This window comes from Pipistrellus kuhlii, unplaced genomic scaffold, assembly GCF_014108245.1.
Source record: "Pipistrellus kuhlii isolate mPipKuh1 unplaced genomic scaffold, mPipKuh1.p scaffold_m20_p_72, whole genome shotgun sequence".
In the NCBI taxonomy this organism is placed as follows: domain Eukaryota; kingdom Metazoa; phylum Chordata; class Mammalia; order Chiroptera; family Vespertilionidae; genus Pipistrellus; species Pipistrellus kuhlii.
Window position 1 is genome coordinate 914,158 of NW_023425576.1, and position 20,747 is coordinate 934,904.

The 20,747-nt window shown below is 41.0% G+C and overlaps 1 protein-coding gene across 4 annotated transcripts in view; it reads right to left on the reverse strand.

The window, feature by feature from the left end:
- KCNT2 (potassium sodium-activated channel subfamily T member 2) overlaps positions 1 to 20,747 on the reverse strand; it is a 116,011-nt gene that overhangs the window by 41,691 nt on the left and 53,573 nt on the right. For all 4 annotated transcript variants that reach the window (XR_004985376.2, XM_036422775.2, XM_045576025.1 and 1 more), the window contains exons 9-13: positions 7,731 to 7,911; positions 5,905 to 6,069; positions 4,224 to 4,360; positions 3,039 to 3,102; positions 1,954 to 2,062 (exon numbers count right to left, since the gene is read on the reverse strand). Coding sequence is in view for 3 of the 4 variants with exons in the window: in XM_036422775.2 (XP_036278668.1) it covers positions 1,954 to 2,062; positions 3,039 to 3,102; positions 4,224 to 4,360; positions 5,905 to 6,069; positions 7,731 to 7,911 (656 nt within the window). In the remaining variant the exon portion in view is untranslated. The remainder of the gene's footprint in view (positions 1 to 1,953; positions 2,063 to 3,038; positions 3,103 to 4,223; positions 4,361 to 5,904; positions 6,070 to 7,730; positions 7,912 to 20,747) is intronic.

The following is a 20,747-nucleotide window of genomic DNA, read 5'->3' on the forward strand; positions in this document are numbered from 1 at the left end:
TATATATTATGGCCATTTAGCCTGATGGGGAAAGGGTCTCAGAATACTGATTTGCCCAGCTAAATCTTAACTGATGGCACTCAGAATGAAATCTTTATTTTCAGTGCTACCTCATTACTGCTTTCCTAAAATTCTTCTCATAGCAAGTCATCTTCAGCATGATGAAAAATTTGCAAAATATCCCCTCAGCCAAATACTAATAAGGACACAGCAGCTTAGCTGCAAAGGTCTTTTGGATAAAACGTTGGCATTCTCCCGAATGCTAATTGCATGTGTAACAGGAAATAGATGGATTACTTTAATCTTACAAAATCTTCTACAAAGGAGATGCTATTATTCTTTTAATTTTCAATTTAGGAAACAGGCTTAGAGAAACCCTGGCACCAACTCTAACCATTTAAATCAAGAGTCTCCTGAATTAGTACTATACAAAAAAATCTTCCAAAGAGACTAAAATGCAGACAAAGCCGAGAGCCATTGGTGGAAGTTGCATGCTGTACATTTTTAGAAAAAAATATCGTTCGTCACAAAGCTCAAAAATAAAAGACAGGGCAAACCCAATAGCAATAATTTCATGGCTTTCTTGTGAGTGTTTAAAAGTGTTCATAATTCTTCATTCAAATAGTACATATGGTAAGCATTGTAAGATATGTGAGCAGCTGAAGGAAATGTATTTTGCTACCACAGTCAACACAATTTACATTTTGATGGCTTTGAAACTTTAGACTATCCAGGTGGAATCCTTTATACAATAAAAGGCTGATATGCAAATTGTCCCCTAAGGCTTTCGATCGCTTGCTATGACATGTGCTGGCCACCAGGGGGCAACACAGAAGACTAACGGCAGCGGTGAGGCGCTGAGGGAGGGAGGAAGGGAGCAAAGGAGGAGGTGGGGAACCTGATCAGCCCTGATCGCCAGCCAGGTCTAGGGGCCCTACCCATGCATGAATTTTGTGCACCGGGCCTCTAGTATACCATAAAACCAACCAGTTATACACACTCATGGGTACAGAGAACAGACTGACGGCTGTCAGAGGTTAGGGGCTTGGGGGGCTGGGTGAAAAGGTGAGGGGATTAAGCAAAAACAAACAAACAAACCTCATAGACAGACAACTGACTGGTGATTACCAAAAAGAAGAGGGGGAGGGGGGAAAATGAGAGGGTAAAGAGGAGATAAATGGTGATGGAAGGAGACTTGACCTTGGGTGGTGAACACACAACACACAGATGATGTTATGAACTATACCCCTGAATCCTATATGATTTTTACTAACCAATGTCACCCCGGTAAGTTCAGTAATTTAAAAATAGAAATAATTAATAAATAAGAATATAAGAATGACAAAAAATGTATGTTATTGCCTTGATCAAAATTAGTCCCTAAAGAAGCATTGAAGACAAAGGCAAAATACCATTTTCCTATCTAAGTCATAACAAAATATAATCTCATGAGAATAATTATTGTAAAAACAGCGACTCCATAAAAAAAAATCTCATGCCTAAAAAACTCATGTGTCTCCCTCTAGAACTGTTTTCCAAATCTACCCCCAAAATAAATGGTAAATGTATGTGTGTATTAAGTAACCCATGGTCAGGCACTGTCTACCTCTGTGTAAATGTAAGCATAAATGAACAGCTATGACATGTGGAGCCTGTGTCTATAGGCAGCACACACGATCACTGCTCTTCTATTCAGGCATACTAACTACCCAGAAACCTCAGCTGCTAAAATCACCAAGTTCTATCACAAAGGAAAGCCTCGCCCCAACACGTGATCTTGGCACCGTTCGAAGGGAACACGTTATCTTGTAGAGCAGACGCTGACATTGGGAAAGCCCCCTGTCCTGCAGAGACACGGATGTCACAGGTGCCGCCACCTCCACAGACATCCCCGTCACCACCACCACAGAAGCCCGAGGACACGCAAAGGGTCTCCGCGGAGACTCCACTTACCGGCGAATTTGATGTGGAATTTGTTCTCGGGCTTCAATATCTGGACGTACAGAGGGCAGTTGGGAGCAAAGTCTTTGACAGCCCACGCTCTCAGGATGGTCTGGTGGTCCTGCAAAAAGCAAAACCACCATGGCGTGAAATCCAAACAGTCACGTGCCCTTGATGGCCCACATACACATGGTGGTCCCATCAGGCTGGATCGGAGCTGAAAAAGTCCTGTCGTCTAGTGACATTGTAGCCTCAAAACCTTGTAGGCAAAGGGTGCGAAAGTCAGCCAGGCTGTGGTTGAGATGGCAAAGGACTTTAGTCTGGGGGTGAATGGGGCCACTGGGCAGCTGTCTAGTGGAGAGTTGCCGAATGCTCAGGTCTAAGAAAGATACAAAGAATTACATCAGCCCTTTAGCTGGTTTGGCTCAGTGGATAGAGCATTGGCCTGTGGACTGAAGTGTCCCAGGTTCGATTCCGGTCAAAGGCTCGATCCCCAGGGGGGAGGCATGCAGATTGATGATTCTCTCTCAGCATTGATGTTTATATATCTCTCTCTCTTCCTCTCTGACATCAATAAAAAATATATTAAAAAAATAATTATATCAATAAACCTCATGCATATTTGAAGATAAATGAATTAAGATGTGTAAACTTTATCTGAATATGTTAATCAATAGATCAACATAGCATAGAATAGTTAGTGCAATTAGCAAATGTCCAATAACTAGTTATCAAAAAGATGTCATGAATGGTAATAGACACCTGTAATATACAGCTGACTGAAAGTTTTGGAAATGGGGTGGGAAGCAGCATAAAAGATAACTCACTGGGAATAGGTAATGCAAAAATGGTCTAGTTCGTGAATATATGATGCATTTCAGTCTGATCAACAGAAAACCCAAGTATTAGTACGAACAAAATCAAAAACACTTTTGTTGACACTGGCAATGATCCAACTAAACTTACATTAGAGTAAAGATATTATAGCTTTGAGGTATTGGCTTTTTTAAAGGGAAATTGTGATGCCACTAGGATTTAAAATAATCAGATTTTTAAAAAAATCTTCTAAGGCGAGAAGAAAGATTTTAGGAACTCACAGAGGACGTCCTGTCCACCTCACAGCGGCTGCTCAGGATGAAGCAGGCTTCCGCATCGTCCATCCTGGAAGCAGACAGAAAGGCGAAATGACCACACACAGAATAGCCTCTTCTTTATTGCTTGAAAAGTAGGATGTCGCTGTCTTTGCCAATGCACACAAACTAAACGAAAAACTCCGAGCATCCCTCAGCAAGACCCCTGGGTTTCAAGATCACAACCGTATTTGACGGTGAATAAAGTCACTGTGGAATTGGCTCTATCACTCAACAGTTTATAATGAAAGACATAAAAAGAAAAGTTGTCTTTTCTTCTCTGTAATCCTATATAATCAAAAGCTAATATGCTAATTAGACTGGATGGTGGACCGACCTTCTGGAATGATCTTCTGGAATGACTAGTGGGCAGCATGGGGAGGGAAGGGGCCATGGGTGTGAAGCAGCCAGGGCCACGAAGGCCTACTGTTGCATGAATTTCATGCATCAGGCCTCTAGTAATTGTATATATATTTTTTCATATACAGCATGTCCTTGAATAACCTGGTTTCCTTCCATGTCATTTTGCTATCACGTTGATAAGATGTTGTAGGAACCTAACTCTTGCCCATGTGAATTGGCCTCTGGTAAAAACTGGTTTTGTTAAACACATCCTTACAACTCCAGGATACGCAGGAGGCTGTATTTAAAACTTAAAGCAACAGAAAACATCAAACAAAGCCACCTCACCTCTGCTGGGACTCTCCTCCGGCTTCTTCACGGTCCTCCTCTGCCAGTGCACAACACAAACTCATTCAAAGTTAAACGCTGACTCAAGCTGTCATGTCACATCATATTCAGCCCGAGATTTTCCCTCACAGAACAAACACTGTGTTAGGGATCTGGAGACTAGTCTAGGGGTGAGTCTGGACACCAGTCCATCCCTGACACCTGAGATAATCAGCCACTCACACTCATAGTGCTGCGTGGACAGTCTGCTGACCGTCTTTGCCCTGAGACACAGGAGCAAACATATTAACCTTGTATTTTTTTTTTTAGCTTTGCATTTGACCATCGGCGGGACTAAGACAAAACTCTGTCTTCAAAAATACTCCAACTTGTCTTGCAACACCAAACATGGCTACACACTGAAGGGGAGAAATCTGAAGACCCGCAGGTGGAAATGATGGGGCAGGCGGGAGGGCCACCTACTTGGCTCTCAGCAGATCCTGGTCCTTCAGGGCAGAGCCTTGAAGGTAGATGACTCTCTGCGACCACATGGGGATCTGCAGCACCCTCCGGACTTGCACGTCCATCTCCGTGGGGCAGAGAATCACCACGTAATAATCCTGTTCGGAACGACGAGAGGGGCGGGATGGAAGCAAAAATGCCCTTAGTCATACAGCACAGGCACCCCAAAGGTCTCAGAGCACCCCGAAAGATGACCCACCAGGAATGAGAGCTAGCTCATCCATGAAAGCTTGCGTTTTAACACCGGGGCATGTGTCAAACCACACAAGACTAAAATCAACAGAGCTCAGATGTATGTCTCCTAAATCCACGCATTCATCCTGACCTTTTCCAATCTTGCTAATGCCAGGAATAGAAGATGCTTATACTCAGCACGTGATCATTCAGACTTCAAATATTTACTTTTAGGATAAAGACTGTGATGGTGATTTCCATCGTCTGGCACTTTTGTGAACGGAAAATATTGAAAAATTTCTGATAGTTGAATGGATAAAGATTTGTAAAAATATTGAAAATACTGACAAAGCAATTAATGAGCTTGAGATCAAAATATTTCCAAATTGTAGTCCTTTGGAGAAAATATAAAGGCACTATTGATGATGAAATGGTGTAAAACAACTGTAGGGATTACAATTCTCTGGGATTACAGTCTTCATTTTATCACTCTAAAATATACCTAGTAAAATTTTTTAGAGTGTTAAGAATTCTCCGTATTGATATCAGGATAATATCAATAAATTACCAGGGATCAAAAATTTCCCCCAAATAGATTTTCTTTATAGGTTATAATGAGCAAATCTGAAATTATTTAATATGAAAATTAAAAAAAAATTAAAATAAAGAAAATAAAAAATAATAGGGAATTTCTCCAAAAAATTTTTCAAATTAATTTATTAGGTTGTTAGATATACTCAGCACTGTTTGGATCTCAGAACAGTCCAACTTTTTGACACAAATTATTGATGGGAAACAAGACATTCATGTAGTTCTTTGCTGTAAACAGGGAAGATTACTGAACTTAACACTGGCCCAGTACTGTGCCAAGTAGAAGTAAATAACAGAACGTTTTATCTGCATAGACAAATGAAGAGGTTTTTCTGATTTTATGTTCTTGGTTCAATGAGTTATTGTCTTGATTTTTGGTCACTTATTGCTGCTCTGAATAGGACCTCGTTACCCTCCAGGAAACAAAAGAAAAATCAGAACTTTCAGTTTTCTGTGTTTCCATCAGCGACACTTGATAAAACTGACAGGTTCAAGTGAGCAGATGGCATTGAAATGATTTGTTCATTGTTTCATTACACTTTGTGTTCAATTTCACTGTTCCATAAAATATCACTTAGGCATGATTCAGGGAAGAAAACCATCAATCATGCTAGTTCACAGAAAACCTTTCCTTGTAACTACCAGAATCCCATCTGTCTTTCAGTGCGGCTGCAGAAGCAAACTAAAATATCGTGAATCCCTTCCACATTTTTTGTTCTGTGTTCCTGGTTATATTTATAGTTCTTCCTTTACACTCTCTAAATCTGAGCACCTAAAACAAGGCCTCCGGAAGGCAGGGTGCACCAGCCGGTGACTGACGTGGACAATCTGTTGGTAGGCAGGCTCCAGCCTCACGCAGAACAGAACTGAAACGTACCTGGAGTCTTGGGTGGGCATAGAACTCGTTTAGAAAGTCCATCAGCAAGTCGATCTTCAGTGAGCTGACACACAGGACAACATGCTTTTCCGTTTGAGCTCTGTGCCGGCTGTAGTTCCCACCCGACTTCTGTCTCTCCATCCACAAGTAGGCCAGCTGCTCAAACTGGAACGCGTTGTTCACGTGGGAAGGAAAAACATGTGACGTGAAAGGAAAAAATTGTGCAGCCCACCCACTGTTGGTTGCGTGTCCTCAATTTCTTAGAGGGAGCTCATCCAGATCCAAATCATGTGTTTCCCCTCAACAACATACTTTTCATGCGATTGCTACCAAGGCGGCTAATTGCGACAGGGCTATAGCAGGAGAGTGCCTCTGGTTTATGTCCAGTAAAGCATGAAGCCATGATATGTCTGACATGGGCTGAGTCACAGGGAAAAGTCTCATTAGCATTTCCTCCACCTTCTCTGTCAAATTCACTCTGTATCTCACGCCATGGGATACCCTCACACGCAACACAGGAGGCCACAGTTGAATAGTAGCTGGCATGTAGGGGAAGTGGAGGGTGTTGGGAGGGAGGTCAGGAAGGAAGGCAAGTGTGATTGGAGAGGAGTAGGAAGATCATTAAAGTATATTTAGAGACACGGAGGCCAAGCTTTGTAATGGAATGTGCAAGTTCCATGTGTATTTCCTATTTCCTGTTTCCTGTTTCTAATCCGCACACCCAAAGCTCATTATTGGAGAGAAAGAAGTTGTATCTATTTATCTGTCGTCTCCTTTTATATATCTCTGTCCTTTTGCAAAAATCTTATCCAGTCCTCAAGATGCTGCATAATAGTTATATATTCTCTTCAGGTTTTATTTTAGTTGCCAAATCCAGTGAGTCTCAGAAATGTATACACACTTTAACAGCTGATAGCTCAATAGATTTTTTTTTTCTTTTCAGATCTAACCCATTGGAATGAATAATTATTCAAAGTGTGCCTACATTTGGGAGGGGCACTCTACATATGTAATCAATTTCTATTCCTTACGATGTTGGGCTGCTAGATGATTCCGAGAATCAAGAGAAACCAACTCTTCACAAATTTGTTTTCTTGATCTCTCATTCTCTGATTAAAAACTGTGTCCTCCTAAGATCCTGTCATTAGTGCAAATAAATGCCCGGTACATCAAAGAAACAGCGTGAAGAACTGAAATGAGATGTGAGCTCTGAGTTGTGCATGAAGTGGGGGAAACCCTGAGTTTCTCATTTAATGTCAAAAGGCTATTCCGAGCCGGTTTTAGCTAAATGTCTACAGATAAGAAGAGCATCAATATATACTATCTAATAAAAGAGTAACATGCAAATTGACCATCACTCCAACACACAAGATGGCTGCCCCCATGTAGACACAAGATGGCCATCACAAGGTGGCCAGCAGGGGACGAAAGTTGAGGGGGAGGAGGGACCATGCCTGCAGGGAAGGGCAGTTAGGGGCAATCAGGCTAGCAGGGAAGCACTTAGGCATCAATCAGGCTGGCAGGGGAGTGGTTAGGGGCAATCAGTGGTTAGGGGGTGATCAGATTGGCAGGCAGCAGCAGTTAGGGGCAATCAGGAAGGCAGGCAGGCGAACAGTTGGGAGCCAGCAGTCCTGGATTGTGAGAGGGATGTCCCAGATTGGAGAGGGTGCAGGCTGGCCTAAGGGACACACCTCCATGCACGAATCTCATGCACTGGGCCTCCAGTTAGATTAATAAACAACTGCACAGTTTTTGCTAAACATGGGAGGCTTGATTGTCTAAGACTTCACACCCTTACATAGAAAGCCCTTCACGGTGACACCTACCTGTATGGGGAGGACCACGAGGGCCACGCAGATCATGGCCACGACGAAGAGCTTGGAGGACCAGGTCTCGGGGGTGACATCCCCGAAGCCCACGGTGGAGAAGGTCACGATGCAGAAGTAGAGGGAGTCGAAGAGGTTGAGCTTCTTCCCTATCCGCTCGAGGTGCTGGATGCCGCAGATGCTGGAGGCACAGACGCGCGTGAAAGTGAAAATGTCTCATTGGACCCACTGTTTCTCCCCATCGCTCACTGGAGCGCCAGATCCCGTTTCATAGCGCCCCTTCATGGCTGGGGTCTTGTATTGTACATTTTTCCTTAAGAAAATATAAATTTTAAGGATTTTTTTTTTTCTATCTTAACCAGATTTGCTGTTATTTCAAAGTAAAAAGTGTATCTTCAGGCCAAGCCGGCGTGGCTCAGTGGTTGAACCTCAGCTTATGGACCAGGACAGTGGTCGGCAAACTGAGGCTCCCCAGCCACATGTGGCTCTTTGGCCCCTTGAGTGTGGCTCTTCCACAAAATGCCCCGGCCTGGACGAGTCTATGTTGAAGAAGTGGCGTTAGAAGAAGTTTAAGTTTTAAAAAAGTGGCTCTCCAAAGAAATTTCAATCGTTGTGCTGTTGCTATTTGGCTCTCTTGACTAAGGAGTTTGCCGACCACTGAACCAGGTGGTCATGGTTCAATGCCCGGTCAGGGCACCTGCCTAGGTTGTAGGCTTGATTCCCCAGTGTGAGGAATGCAGGAGGCAGCCGATCCATGATTCTCTCTCATCACTGATGTTTCTATCTCTCTCTCTGAAATCAATACAAATATATTTTTAAAAAAGAAACCCCAAAAATGTCTTTATAGGAAAACTCAGCAATACAAATCAGCAGCCATATATATATATATATATATATATATATATATATATATATATATATCTTCAGTTCGGTAGATTCACAGTTTATTGCTACTCTATCATATAATTCTTGAGGCTAAGGCAGTAGTAGCAATGAAATGCCCTTGATTTGCATCTTGCATAAACATTATTCACTTGTGTAGGAGCTGTTTTTCCTAGAACTGCAGAAGCGACCACATGCCACAAAAGTCTGAAGCTATTCCATGATCATTATCCATTTTTAATATAGATTGCTATCTTACTCCATCCCCAGATGTCCGTGGAGTCATTATTAAGTGAAAACTGCCTCTTCTTCCTGACCATAATTGATGAATTGCAGTTAATTACTGTTTTGTATTTGTACCCAGAAGTGATTTTAATGATGTGCACAGATTTTCTGATAAACTAAATCCCAGAAAAACTACCATACGGGAGAACATTCATAATCAAAATATCCTATTTTGTCTTGTCTTAAACAGAAATCCTTTTTTTTTTCAGTCAAACACCAAGTTAAACTATTTAAATTATATCCTGAAGTGAAAGTAGCAGAAGAACTTAGTCATGTAGAATTTAAGAATACATAATCATGGCTGGTGGAGATTAGTAAACACTCTCTTACCTTTAAATCTTATGCTAATGGGATTTAATATTGTTCTGTGACTGGGTAATAACATATTTTTTAAAGCTTACTTAACATACTTGGTTTTAGTGTCTATCTAATTATAACAATATTTTTGTCGATTATCCTGTATCCCAGGCATGGCAGAAATTCCAATTGAAATTAATATAATCTACTGCAATTTAAGAAAGAAAAACATAAACCAGCATCACACCATGTTCTATTTAACACTTAGTTTAGTTAATAGGCATAAAAGTTATTCAGATTCATTGGTAGTGGCTGACTTTGAAATGAAATGTGGCAAGTAAATATAATTTTCCCATAATCCCTCTATTGTAAAAATACCTGCAAATTCCAAATAAGAAAAAATGTTTGATTTAAAACCAGCAGGCGTCAAAAAATTTTACTTAAATATGTAATAATGAGTAATGTCAATTTTTACTTAAATATGTAATGATGAGTAACGTAATATCATAAAAGTCATATTTATTCATACAAACACATTTCCTGATAGCTTATTAGGCCAAGCATTGTTCAAATTTATACCTGAAGTGAATGATTTTGACTTCCCCTTTATACTACTACTACTGATAATAATAATATCACAAATGAAAAAACCAAGCATTTAACTTATAACCTGATTAAGGCTAACTTAGGTCAATTACTTAAGCTTTTTAAGCTGCCTGCTTCTCAACTGAAAATTAAATGTAATATTAACTCCTCCGTTTGGTTATCATGCACTAATGCTCAGTAAAACGCTGGCACATAATCACACTCCATTGAATCCGGTGGCAATTTTGTTCTTTTTACTCAATCCTGCCCCTCCCCGGGACTGGAGGGGGGGACACGGGCAGGCACGGATGGCTCAGGCCACCTGCAACATGAACTCCAGCTCCGGCTCTTTACAGAGACCCGACATGCTGACAGGGGTCACCTTTCCAGGGGTCACGCTCCTCATTTACGGGAACTGACAGCTAATTCTCAGGCAGGTTCTATTTCTGGGCCCACGTGTCAATAGCAGATCAGTGACTTGTTTTTCCAAAGAGCTGCTTATCTCAGAGAGTGCTAGGATGAAACAACGTCCATGCTAATTACATAACAGACTTCCTACATGTGTATCACACATGCATGTTGGTCTATTTATGGTTTATGTAGCTCACGGACCTAGGCAACTATGAAGTGTATCATTCCATAGAAGTAATTTAAGATGTAAAGGTTAAAATGCTAATATAACGGCAAGGATCCCAATAGAATTTTCTCTCTGTGTGTTATTTTCTCGCATACACTTAGAGTTCAGTTGAAGCAGGTGTTTAATTTTATGTAACTTAAGGCGGTTTTTGTTCTATCACAGCTAAATGTGTCTACTTTCTTAGACATTCTGTGCATTTGGGGGAAGCAGGGAATTCCTGCTGTGCACAGACTTATGAGTTTTGCTTTGTTTTTTTGGTGCATATTTGTGGTTGATCCAACACTGAGCTGACAGTGCACTTGCAAAACTAATTCACAAAGCCATTGCTGCCTTAACGTAGCAACACCCGTTGTGACCACGTTTGTTTCAAAGATCACAGTCACAGAATTCAAAAAAAAAAACCAACTGTTAGTGCTAGTGCTGGACAGCCTGGTACTTTGGAAAGTCTTCCTCCAGCAGTAAGGACATGCATTTCAACTCTGCAGCCCAGAGGACAGAATGCCAGGGAGCCCGGCAGGTCCTTCAGGGCGCACCCTGACCTTGACCATCACCACTGGGAATGGTAACCGTCTCATACAGTCAGTGAGCTAAGAGGTGGACTATATCAATGGAGCCGTAAGAAACAAAGACAGGAAGTGAGAGGTATCACGTTCTATTTGGTTTTCAACCGATATCTGTTGATCTTCCAATATGATCTACAGACGTCAGGGGGTAAAGGCAACAGATAATAATGACATGAGGTCACGAATTAGGACGGTTTTGCTGGTGGAGAGGAATGATAATTATTTCATTTTGGGATATGTCATTCCTACGGAGTGTACGTGCAATCCATTGCAATAATGTAATATATATATAGCCTTTCTTACACTCTGTGGATAAACCCTACTTGGTGGTAATTTTGTTACACTTCCAATATTTTCAATTCCAAAGAGAAACAGTAATATGCACTTATTACAAAGGCAAATAATAAAACATATAAATGATAAATTAATATCAACCCACTCCTATCCACCTTTGAGGCAATTACTATTTAGTAAGTATTCTTTTACTTGCTTGTTATTTGTTTTGTTTTTAATGAAAATGCACTTTTGATTTTAGTTGGGAGTTCATTACTGAAGGATTTTCATATCTATCCTCTTCAAGGCATCCGGTCTATAGTCCTCTGTCTCAATAACTGTTCGGTGAAGAGCCAATTTGGCCAAAGATGTTAACCAGACACAAGGTTCTGCGGTCGGATTCATTCGGCAGCTCTGGGTTAAGCATACTTTCTTTAGCAAACACTTCTCGGATCTTTTTAATGAGTTAATATTCATTGCAACTCTGAGAGTGGAATTTTTACAGGGTTAACCGAACGTTACCTGCCAAAGTCCTCCGTGTGGCCAGAGGATCTCAGAGGATTAGGGTTTCACAGGCTGAATTATGGAGAAGTGATCTCATCCTGGGCACTTTGTGTGAGTGTGTTAGAATCACAGTTTAGCTTAATCATTAAACAATGTGGCTGATACTGTACCTTGTCCATGCCCAGATTATACTGCCCTGGATTAACTGTCCCTGGAAGAAATCTAACAGTAGAACTGTCAAGCCCTGAAGTCTTAATATTTTTTTTATTCAATTATTATCTGTGTACATATCTTACCATTGCCCCCCCCCATACATGCCCTCCCTCCCCAGTTTTGTGTCCATTGGTTGTACTTATATGCAAGTATACAAGTCCTTTGGTTGATCTTAATATTTTTAATGGAGATGAAAAGACATACATTTAAAATGCCTATTTTAAGAGGGTTCCATTTCTACCCTCAATCTCCATTTCATACTGCTTAAGAGCACATAGTAAGCATTTTGGAATGATCCGCTATTCCAGCCATAGGTGCTTAAGATTCATGATGCCTGACTCATCATGCTTGGTCTTATACTGGTTTCTGTGAATCTGAGTTTTGAGCACATGCAGCAAGACACAGTTTATAAGTGCGGGCCCTCAGCAGCCATCCCGAGCCCTGGCGAAGCCGGAAGCAGCTCACAGAGGCCCAGAGAGAACAGGACACACTTCCTGCCAGCACTACAGTTATTTATGCGAATCCCGCACTGAGCATGCGCGATGGAAGAGAGGCTCCAACGGGATCTCGTTTAAGAAATAAAGTTTCGTTCTTTTTCTGTTAAAGCTCACTAAAGATCATTGTAGCTTAAAAAAAAAAAAAAGCTGTGTGTGCTCACACAGGCTACCATCATAACCACACTACATTTTAAAAAGGATATGGCCCCTTTTGCAATCAATACAGAGAACCATGATCTAGAATCTAGATCATAACAAGCGTTTAATTTCTAATTGTCCTTCGAAACAAGGCACTAATTTAAATTCATTTCTTCAGTCTCATTTTAACAAAACATTCTTCCATTTAGAGGAGCTGGCATCTTAATGTATAGAATTTTGAATCCCCCTTTTTCATTTTTTTCACTCACCTAATGAAAAATGAAAAATAAAGATCACTAGGGCATGAGATAGACATTATGTTTGATTACACCATCATTAGCGGATGATATGTGGTCTTTCTCAGTTCACTACTTCAATTAAAGAAACTCCACATTGTCCCTTAGGGTACAGTTCTTTTAGCAAAATGACGTTACATTAGTTTATTGCATTCCATCTCCTTTCCACATTCCTTAATTGGAATAAAATAAAAACATCTGCTGAACCGTCTTAGTAAAGGCCTCAGACTCGTCAGCCTATGGGCCCTGCTATTGGAATGCACGCAGATGGGAGAGAATGTTCGTTGTCCCTATTGTTCCTGGTGGGAAGAATGAAACTTACAATCCTGTGTTTTGCTCTGTGTATGTTCCCATAAATGCTATGTACCCATCATCACTTATCAAGAAATGCGTACTGTGTCTCAGTGTAAAGTGTATTTTCCACTGTGAATTGGGGATTCAGGGGGTAGACAGAGAAAGAACAAGGCCTAAGATAAAAGAAATGATCAAAATAGATTAAACCAAGTAAACATAAGGAGACAAATCATTATGGTCAAAGGTGTGTTTTCTGATGGTCATTGCACTTATATGTGTTTTCTGGTCGTCTTAGGCTTTACAGCTCATGGATCGCCCAAGACCATCGGAAAACACAGATATTTACATTATGATTCATTAACAGTAGCAAAATTAGTTATGAAGTAGCAATGAAAATAATGTTATGGTTGGGGGTCACTCAACACGAGGAGCTGTATCAAAGGGTCGTGGAATCAGGAAGGTTGAGAACCGCTGGTTAATAGAGGATTCCTGGGCAGAGGAAAATCAACAGTGTGAGATGAGTATGAAAAGATGGGAGAATCCTGGTGATGCAGGAAATGTAGAGCAGCTTGAAGGTTTTGGTATACATCCCAAGACATATGGAAATCTTAAACATTAAGCAAGTGGTAACACATGGTATTTATGTTTCATAAAGGTCACTCTGGTTGCCGGGACATGAATGGCTTGGAGTGGGGCCAGTGAGAACATGGTAAACCAGTTGGGCGGTGGCTGCTGTAAAGGAGTTTTGATAGTTTAGCGAGGTGGTGTCGGAGGGGCAGGCGTGGGCAGATTTGCGAGACGTTTAGCAGATGAAATGCATGGAATGTGTTGACTGTGTTTCGGGTGACAGAGCAGGTGTTAAGAATGAGTCTGTTTATTGGGAGTTTGCCCAAAAGAAAGGACGGGGGTTGATATTTCACAGACCCGGACCATTGAAAGGAGAGATAGCATGAATTCTCTTCTGTACGTATTTAGTTTGAGGACTCTAATAGGAAATGCCACAGAAGCAGTAAGTGGACATAAAGGATGTAACTGAAGCCATTGAAAGTGGCCTAAGACCGTGTGTGCACTCACAACAGTCAGGTGTTTTCTGGCCCAGCTGTAACCTGTAACGTAAAGAGGAAATTAAGGCCCTTATCCTGACCCACCCCCAACGAGAGCATCTCTTAGGTCAAACTCTCCCACTTAAAACATATATTAATCGCTGTCCCGTCAGGTTGAAAAGGCCCCTATGCTCTGTTTTCCTGCACGTAACAGCAAACACATTGAACAGAAGGTTAGTTCCTACAAGAAAAGTGTGAAAAATGCACCAAGGGCAGGTTCAGTTAGCGACCTTGGACAGTCAGCTGACTGAACCCTGGGCTCTCACAGCACAAGGCCCCGCATTCCTGACGGGGTAGGCCGCTGTGCTCACCACGGGCTCATAATCGAATTATGCAAGAGCGCAAATAACCACACAACACTTGCTTGCCAGCCACAGGTCTTGAAAAATATTTCTAATTTCCCTCAGGTTAACTTGTAAGGATTCTGACCCATTGGTGCATGGAACTAGCAGCGACCATTTGGTAATAGGTTGCTGATTGGAATCCTTCAAGGTTGATGAGCCATCCCATGGTTTCAACATATATATATATATATATATATATATATATATATATATATATATATATATATATGTGTGTGTGTGTGTGTGTGTGTGTGTGTGTGTGTGTGTGTGTGTATATCCCACCATTCTGAAAGATATATGGGGTTACACAAGATAGTTAAAATACATGGTATATATATTTTAACATGGAGAAAAATAAACCAACACGAAACTAAATAGGCGAAGACTGATCATTAAGAAGCTATGTCATTTGATGATATGTTATAGGAGATGACAAGTTTGCATGAGCATAAACTGAGTGTATATGCGTATGTGTCTACATTCACCCATGGAGTGTGTGTGTGTGTGTGTGTGTGTGTGTGCCCACCTATAGACCCAATACATGCTCATAACTTCATGTACTTCATGTAATGATTCTTCATGTAAATGTTCTGGATTTTTATATTGGGAATACCTTACGCTGACTTCCTGAGTCTTGCTGTGGTTTTAGAGACCTCTGCTAAGTTTATCCATGCTTTATTCCCAATCATAGGAGCGTCCAACAAGGCCAATACATCTCAGACCATGCTCTCTTTTTCTACCACTTTAATAGTTTAACTTTCAAATGCGCGCACACACACACAAAGCACACACACAAAGCACACACACACACACACCACAGTATCTATTCTATTTTCCTCTTTAATTGCACATTCTCTTCTTAATCATTAGGTTACTTTAAAAAAAAAAAAAGGTATTCAATAAGAAAACTACAAACTCAAGTTGTCAACAGCCTAACTTCTACTTGCTGCGAAGTAGATACAGTAGAATTTTGCCTCAACAGCTCAGCCCTGACGAACATTCCTCTAGTGCAGTATGGCTGCATTATAGCCTTTAGAGTAAGACACATCAGGGAGAAGAGGCCAGGGAAGTAATAGTGACAAATCATAAATTACTTTATAGACAACACCAAGGGATTTATATTCCCCTGAATGCTGAAGACACAAATAAAGAAAATTAAGCAAGCAAATGAATGATGTGATGAAATGGCACAGTGATGAGCTCATTAATAAAAGTCTGCTGAGCCTGGCCGGTGTGGCTCAGGGGTTGTGCATCGACCTATGAGCCTGGAGGTCACAGTTGGATTCCAGGTCAGGGCACATACCCAGGTTGTGGGCTCGATTCTTAGTAGGGCATGTGTAGGAGGAGAGATTCTCTCTCATCATTGATGTTCCTATATCTCTCTCCCTTTCCCTTCCTCTCTGACATCATATATATATTTTTAGTTGTAGGATACCCTGAGTACTTGTGTCTGCCCCAAGCACTGCCTATATTTACACTAGACCTCCAGGCAGACAAGGCACCTTAAGACACTGCCTGCATACATCATCCAAGTGACATCCCAGCTCTGAGCAAAGGAAATAATGAATGCACAAAGCTACGAAATTCAAACCTAGAGCATTTTCTTAGCTCGGAGGTCTTGCCTCTCTGAGATTTACTTTTGCGTGAATTTGTTTGAACTTGTCTGATTCAGTTCTTAGAAGTGAAGTGCCAACCCAATAACACATTAACGTTACACACCATTAATTCGCCTTATGTACTTAAAGATATGTTTATATTTAGAGTTGGCAAAATACAATCAGTACACATACCAATTCTCTTCAGACAAGGTTTAATTTAGCAGTGGATTTCCCTTTTACTATCAAGACATTAGTAGACGAACACTCGATGTATTTGTCCTTGCGCATGTAAAATATGAAGTGATACCAAATAAATATCGTCTGATTTAACATGTTCCCACAGGAATAGCTCGCTACTTACTGCCGTATACCAAACTAGCCCCAAATAATTTAGCCTCTACTTAACAGATTCTGGGAAATCAAGTAAGACACAAAATGAACCTTTATTTTATCGTTTCTGATAAAAGTCCAAACATAATTAGCTTCTAAAAACGAAAGAGAACATTGAGCTTCAAGTGTTGCTGCACGTTGTAAGCCATGAGAATTCCTTTCACAGCAACGGTAATTCTTTTCTTTCTACATAACTATTCAGTTGAATCCAACATTTTAAAATGTAATATTAAAATGTCATGTTTATCAACAGAAAATGCTGTGTCATATGGTAGCATTTTTACTTGAAATCAATGGAAAATTTTTCTCTAAGTGATGGCTAACTGAACTTCATATCTATTTCACTGAATATACGATGCACCTGTAAGTCAATAATGTATAAATATAATTATTTGTGGGTAAGAACACTCTTGAGAAATATCTGATGGGTTCATGGCGGGGAGTGGGGGGGGAGGGTAAACTAACCCTTCTACTGGTGGTGGATTTAATTGCTTGTTAACTCATGTTAAGCAGGTCAGCACACATGTAGAATGGTCTCCAGGATAAATAATTATTCTTCCTTTTTGCTGGAAATTACAACTGTTTCCTAATCAGTGACGATTTGTTCAAAGAGCGCTTTCAGGAGGTCAGTGACACGTTCTAACTAAAGGAATTCGCTGGAAAACTTAATTTGTGTTGACATTTATGTAATGCGCACTTTGCTTCTGCGGCTTCGATTTTTAGAAATTGTGGAAGAAATGTACCAGATCAGATTATTTATATGCACAGAGATTACATTAGGAATTACCATTGCAACTAAGATACCACCACTCAAGAATTTTATTTTATTTTATTTTATTTTGGCATGAGGAAAAATGATTAAGGGAAGAGAGTGTTTTTACAATCCAACATATACAATAAGTAGGCTACTTCCTTTATTTTTGCTCATCAGGAGATTCATTCAGCTCCAAATGTTCAATAGACATTGTCCTTAGAGAAGCATTCTTTATTCTTAGCAATTATGAAATGTCATCCAGTGGCATCATTTTGAGGACACTCTTTGAGGATGAAAGCTAAGTAAATTTGTTTCTCCCTCTGCCTTGGCTGTCTCGATCTTAGTTTCAGACCTACGTTTCATCCCTGCTCTGTTGTGTTTCTTCTTTTTCTGTTATACTGAGCCATTTTCTTTTTTACTTTCTTTATTTATTATTCTTTTCCCCATCACCCTCTTCCACCTCCACCCACACCCCTTCTGCCCTGCAATCACCATACTGTGGTCCATGTCCAAGAGTTCTTCCTCTTTATTGACGCAGTTTCATGTCTACCTTTAAAACTATCTCCAACCTTTTGTTGAAGTCCATATATTTTTCCCCCTTCAAATGAATAAATTAAAACTTGGAGCTGGAATCACTTAAAGCCACACAGCAAGAAAGCGACACAAACAAGATACCTCCCCATTGAATGCATTTCCGTTTTTACCAAAAGTCTCTCACATCTCCGGATGTATACCCATGCATCTGTAAGAAATACATTTCTAAGAAAAGAGCACTTTGTATGCTACGCTGGAAACCTGCCCTCTAAATTACGGCACTAAGAATCCTACATTATATCTGAAAAGCACTTTAGAATTTACCAAATGCCTTCATGTAAATTATCTCGATCTTGGTGATTGTTCAGCGCTGGGTCCTGTTGGAATTTATAATTATAAAATAGGAAAGGCTTAGAAAAAGGCCAACACGCAAGGCCAAAAAAAAAAAAAAAAAATCCCAGGGAGAAAAGTTAACGCATTCGGGGGGATATTTGGTTAAAGAAAGAAGACTGAGTGGTTCCATTGGGAATATAAAAGATAATTATAGAGGAGGGGACTGAAGGAGGCCTTTTGCCCTCCCCGTGGGCACATTAGAGGGAACAAGCGCATATGAAATTCAAATGAGATATTTAGAGCTCCCTACAATCAGTGTGCTAGCCAACCAGGCGCCTAAAAATAAATCTGTTCAACTTACATATGAAGTTATCGCAGAGGTCTATAATAAATATAATTCAATGGACTCACAGCAACTATGGAAAGACTATTCCATGGCCAAATGTTCCTGGGTCATTGGGCATAATCAGAAAGATCCTGCATAACCTCTGCATAGCAAAATGCTGCTGAGAATTAACATAACCCTGAGCTTAGCATCCACTTAAGCAAAGAATGGAAAGCAGACAATGTTAACATGAGTCTCTCAATACTCCCAGTCAAAAAGCTTTAAAATGCCTGAGCGAAGATGATGGGCAAGAAGGAGGGTAAATGATAACACGATGAAATAATTTTTAAAGAATTACTAAAAGGAGACTGGGAGGACAGCAATGACACATAATTTTGAATATAAGAATTCTAACCATCAGCTGATGAGCAGAAGTGTCTGTGCCATTGGCTTACAGAGTTATGTAACAGAAGATGAATTAGTACACAGGGCGGGTTTGGGGGGGACAGAATGGAAAAAATGGGAGATTTTTAAAGAGAAAAATAGAGTTTGTGGTATTTTTAAATGATGTATGAATTCTTCCCAGATTGGGTCGCTTCATGGTAAGAAAATTCCTCTATTATAATAGAAATGTGCTATAACATCCCTGACGTTGACTAGGCTTTAAAATAGATGGCCATCTGGATGGGATGACAGAAGGGGCTGTGCTTAGAGAAGTGGAAAATAATGTACATACTTGGGTTCATCTTAGCAATGGGATTCTTTATTAGCACCTTCTGCTGCCATTCCATTTCCATTACACTCTCACTGCATGGTCCCCAGTTTTTACTTTCCATACTTAGCTGCCCTTTTTTTGAATACGTAGGTGAATGACTTTCTTGTCTCTGTACCCATTGTGCCATCTATCCTATACAATGCGTCCTACTACCCTGCTGGAGTTCATTTTTGTTCAGTGTTTAAACAGAGATTCCACCATGTTAATTCCCAGGATGCTCTCTTCTAATGCCTGCCGTAGTGATTATCCACGATGTCACCTAAGCCACCTGCCTAGTCCCACCCCCTCCCCGCTGAACTCCGGGTCCCGACAGACAAGTGGCTGTTCAACAGCCCACCTTAGGTCTCTGAAAGGTGTCTCCACCATTGTGGACTCTATTTCTCTTTCTTCTGCTGTTTCTTCCCAGGTTCCCCCTCTACTCCTGTCTGGCTCCATCATTCTCCCAGTTTCCCATAATGCAAATCTCAAGTCATTGTTCTTGATCTCACACACTTGTATCCAATTTATCATCAAAACTGACATTTCTCTTTAAAAAAGAAATTATGGCCCTAAGAACCCAACACATGCGTAGGGTACAGAAGATGATACGAAGGTTTGGTCATGGCACACCATGAAGCCAGGGCTGAATTCCAGTTTATGATTTCTACCCTCGTGGGAAAGCACCAGCACACCTCCATGTTGCCTGCAGAAGCGATTCTGTGGCCCCTCCAGGGGGACCACATCCATCCTGACGGTGGAAACGGAAGCGCATCATAAATGACAGAGAGCACAACAAGCGTGCTAAGATGAACCTGGGTGAACACACATGACACATGAAAAAGGAGGTAGGCAGAACCAGAATGGAGAAACTTCTTATTACTGATTGCAAAGCTCTCTATTTCAAAAGAGATTTCTCAGGCATCATTTGTAAGAAAGAGCCAGCAGGTAACACAACTTGGATTATAACCCTGCCCTATAGGAAATCAATTTCTCTCTCTCTCTCTCTCTCTCTCTCTCTCTCTCTCTCTCTCTCTCTCTCTCTCTCTCTCTCTCTCTTCCTCCATCTCTCTCTCTCCCTTCCTCTCTCTCTCTCTCCCCTCCCGCCCTCTCTCTCTCTGGGCTGGAGTGCACACACGGGTGAGCCATGGCCTCAGAGGGCCCCATTCACCTCACTGATGGACCTGGGCTCTCGGCAGGGATAGAAGCAGACCTGGAAGATGGCTCTGGGCACTTGGAAGGCACATGGACCTGCTCAAGACAAAGCTCCCGGGGCAGGGATGTTGGCGCTAAACAGGTGTGAGACTTACACATATTTCAGCCCCAACCTGCAACTGGGTCAGGCCTGCGCTGGGACGATGCCATCTCTGTTTTTGTTAATATACAGCTGCTTCCTAAAAGAGCCAATATTAAAACCCAAA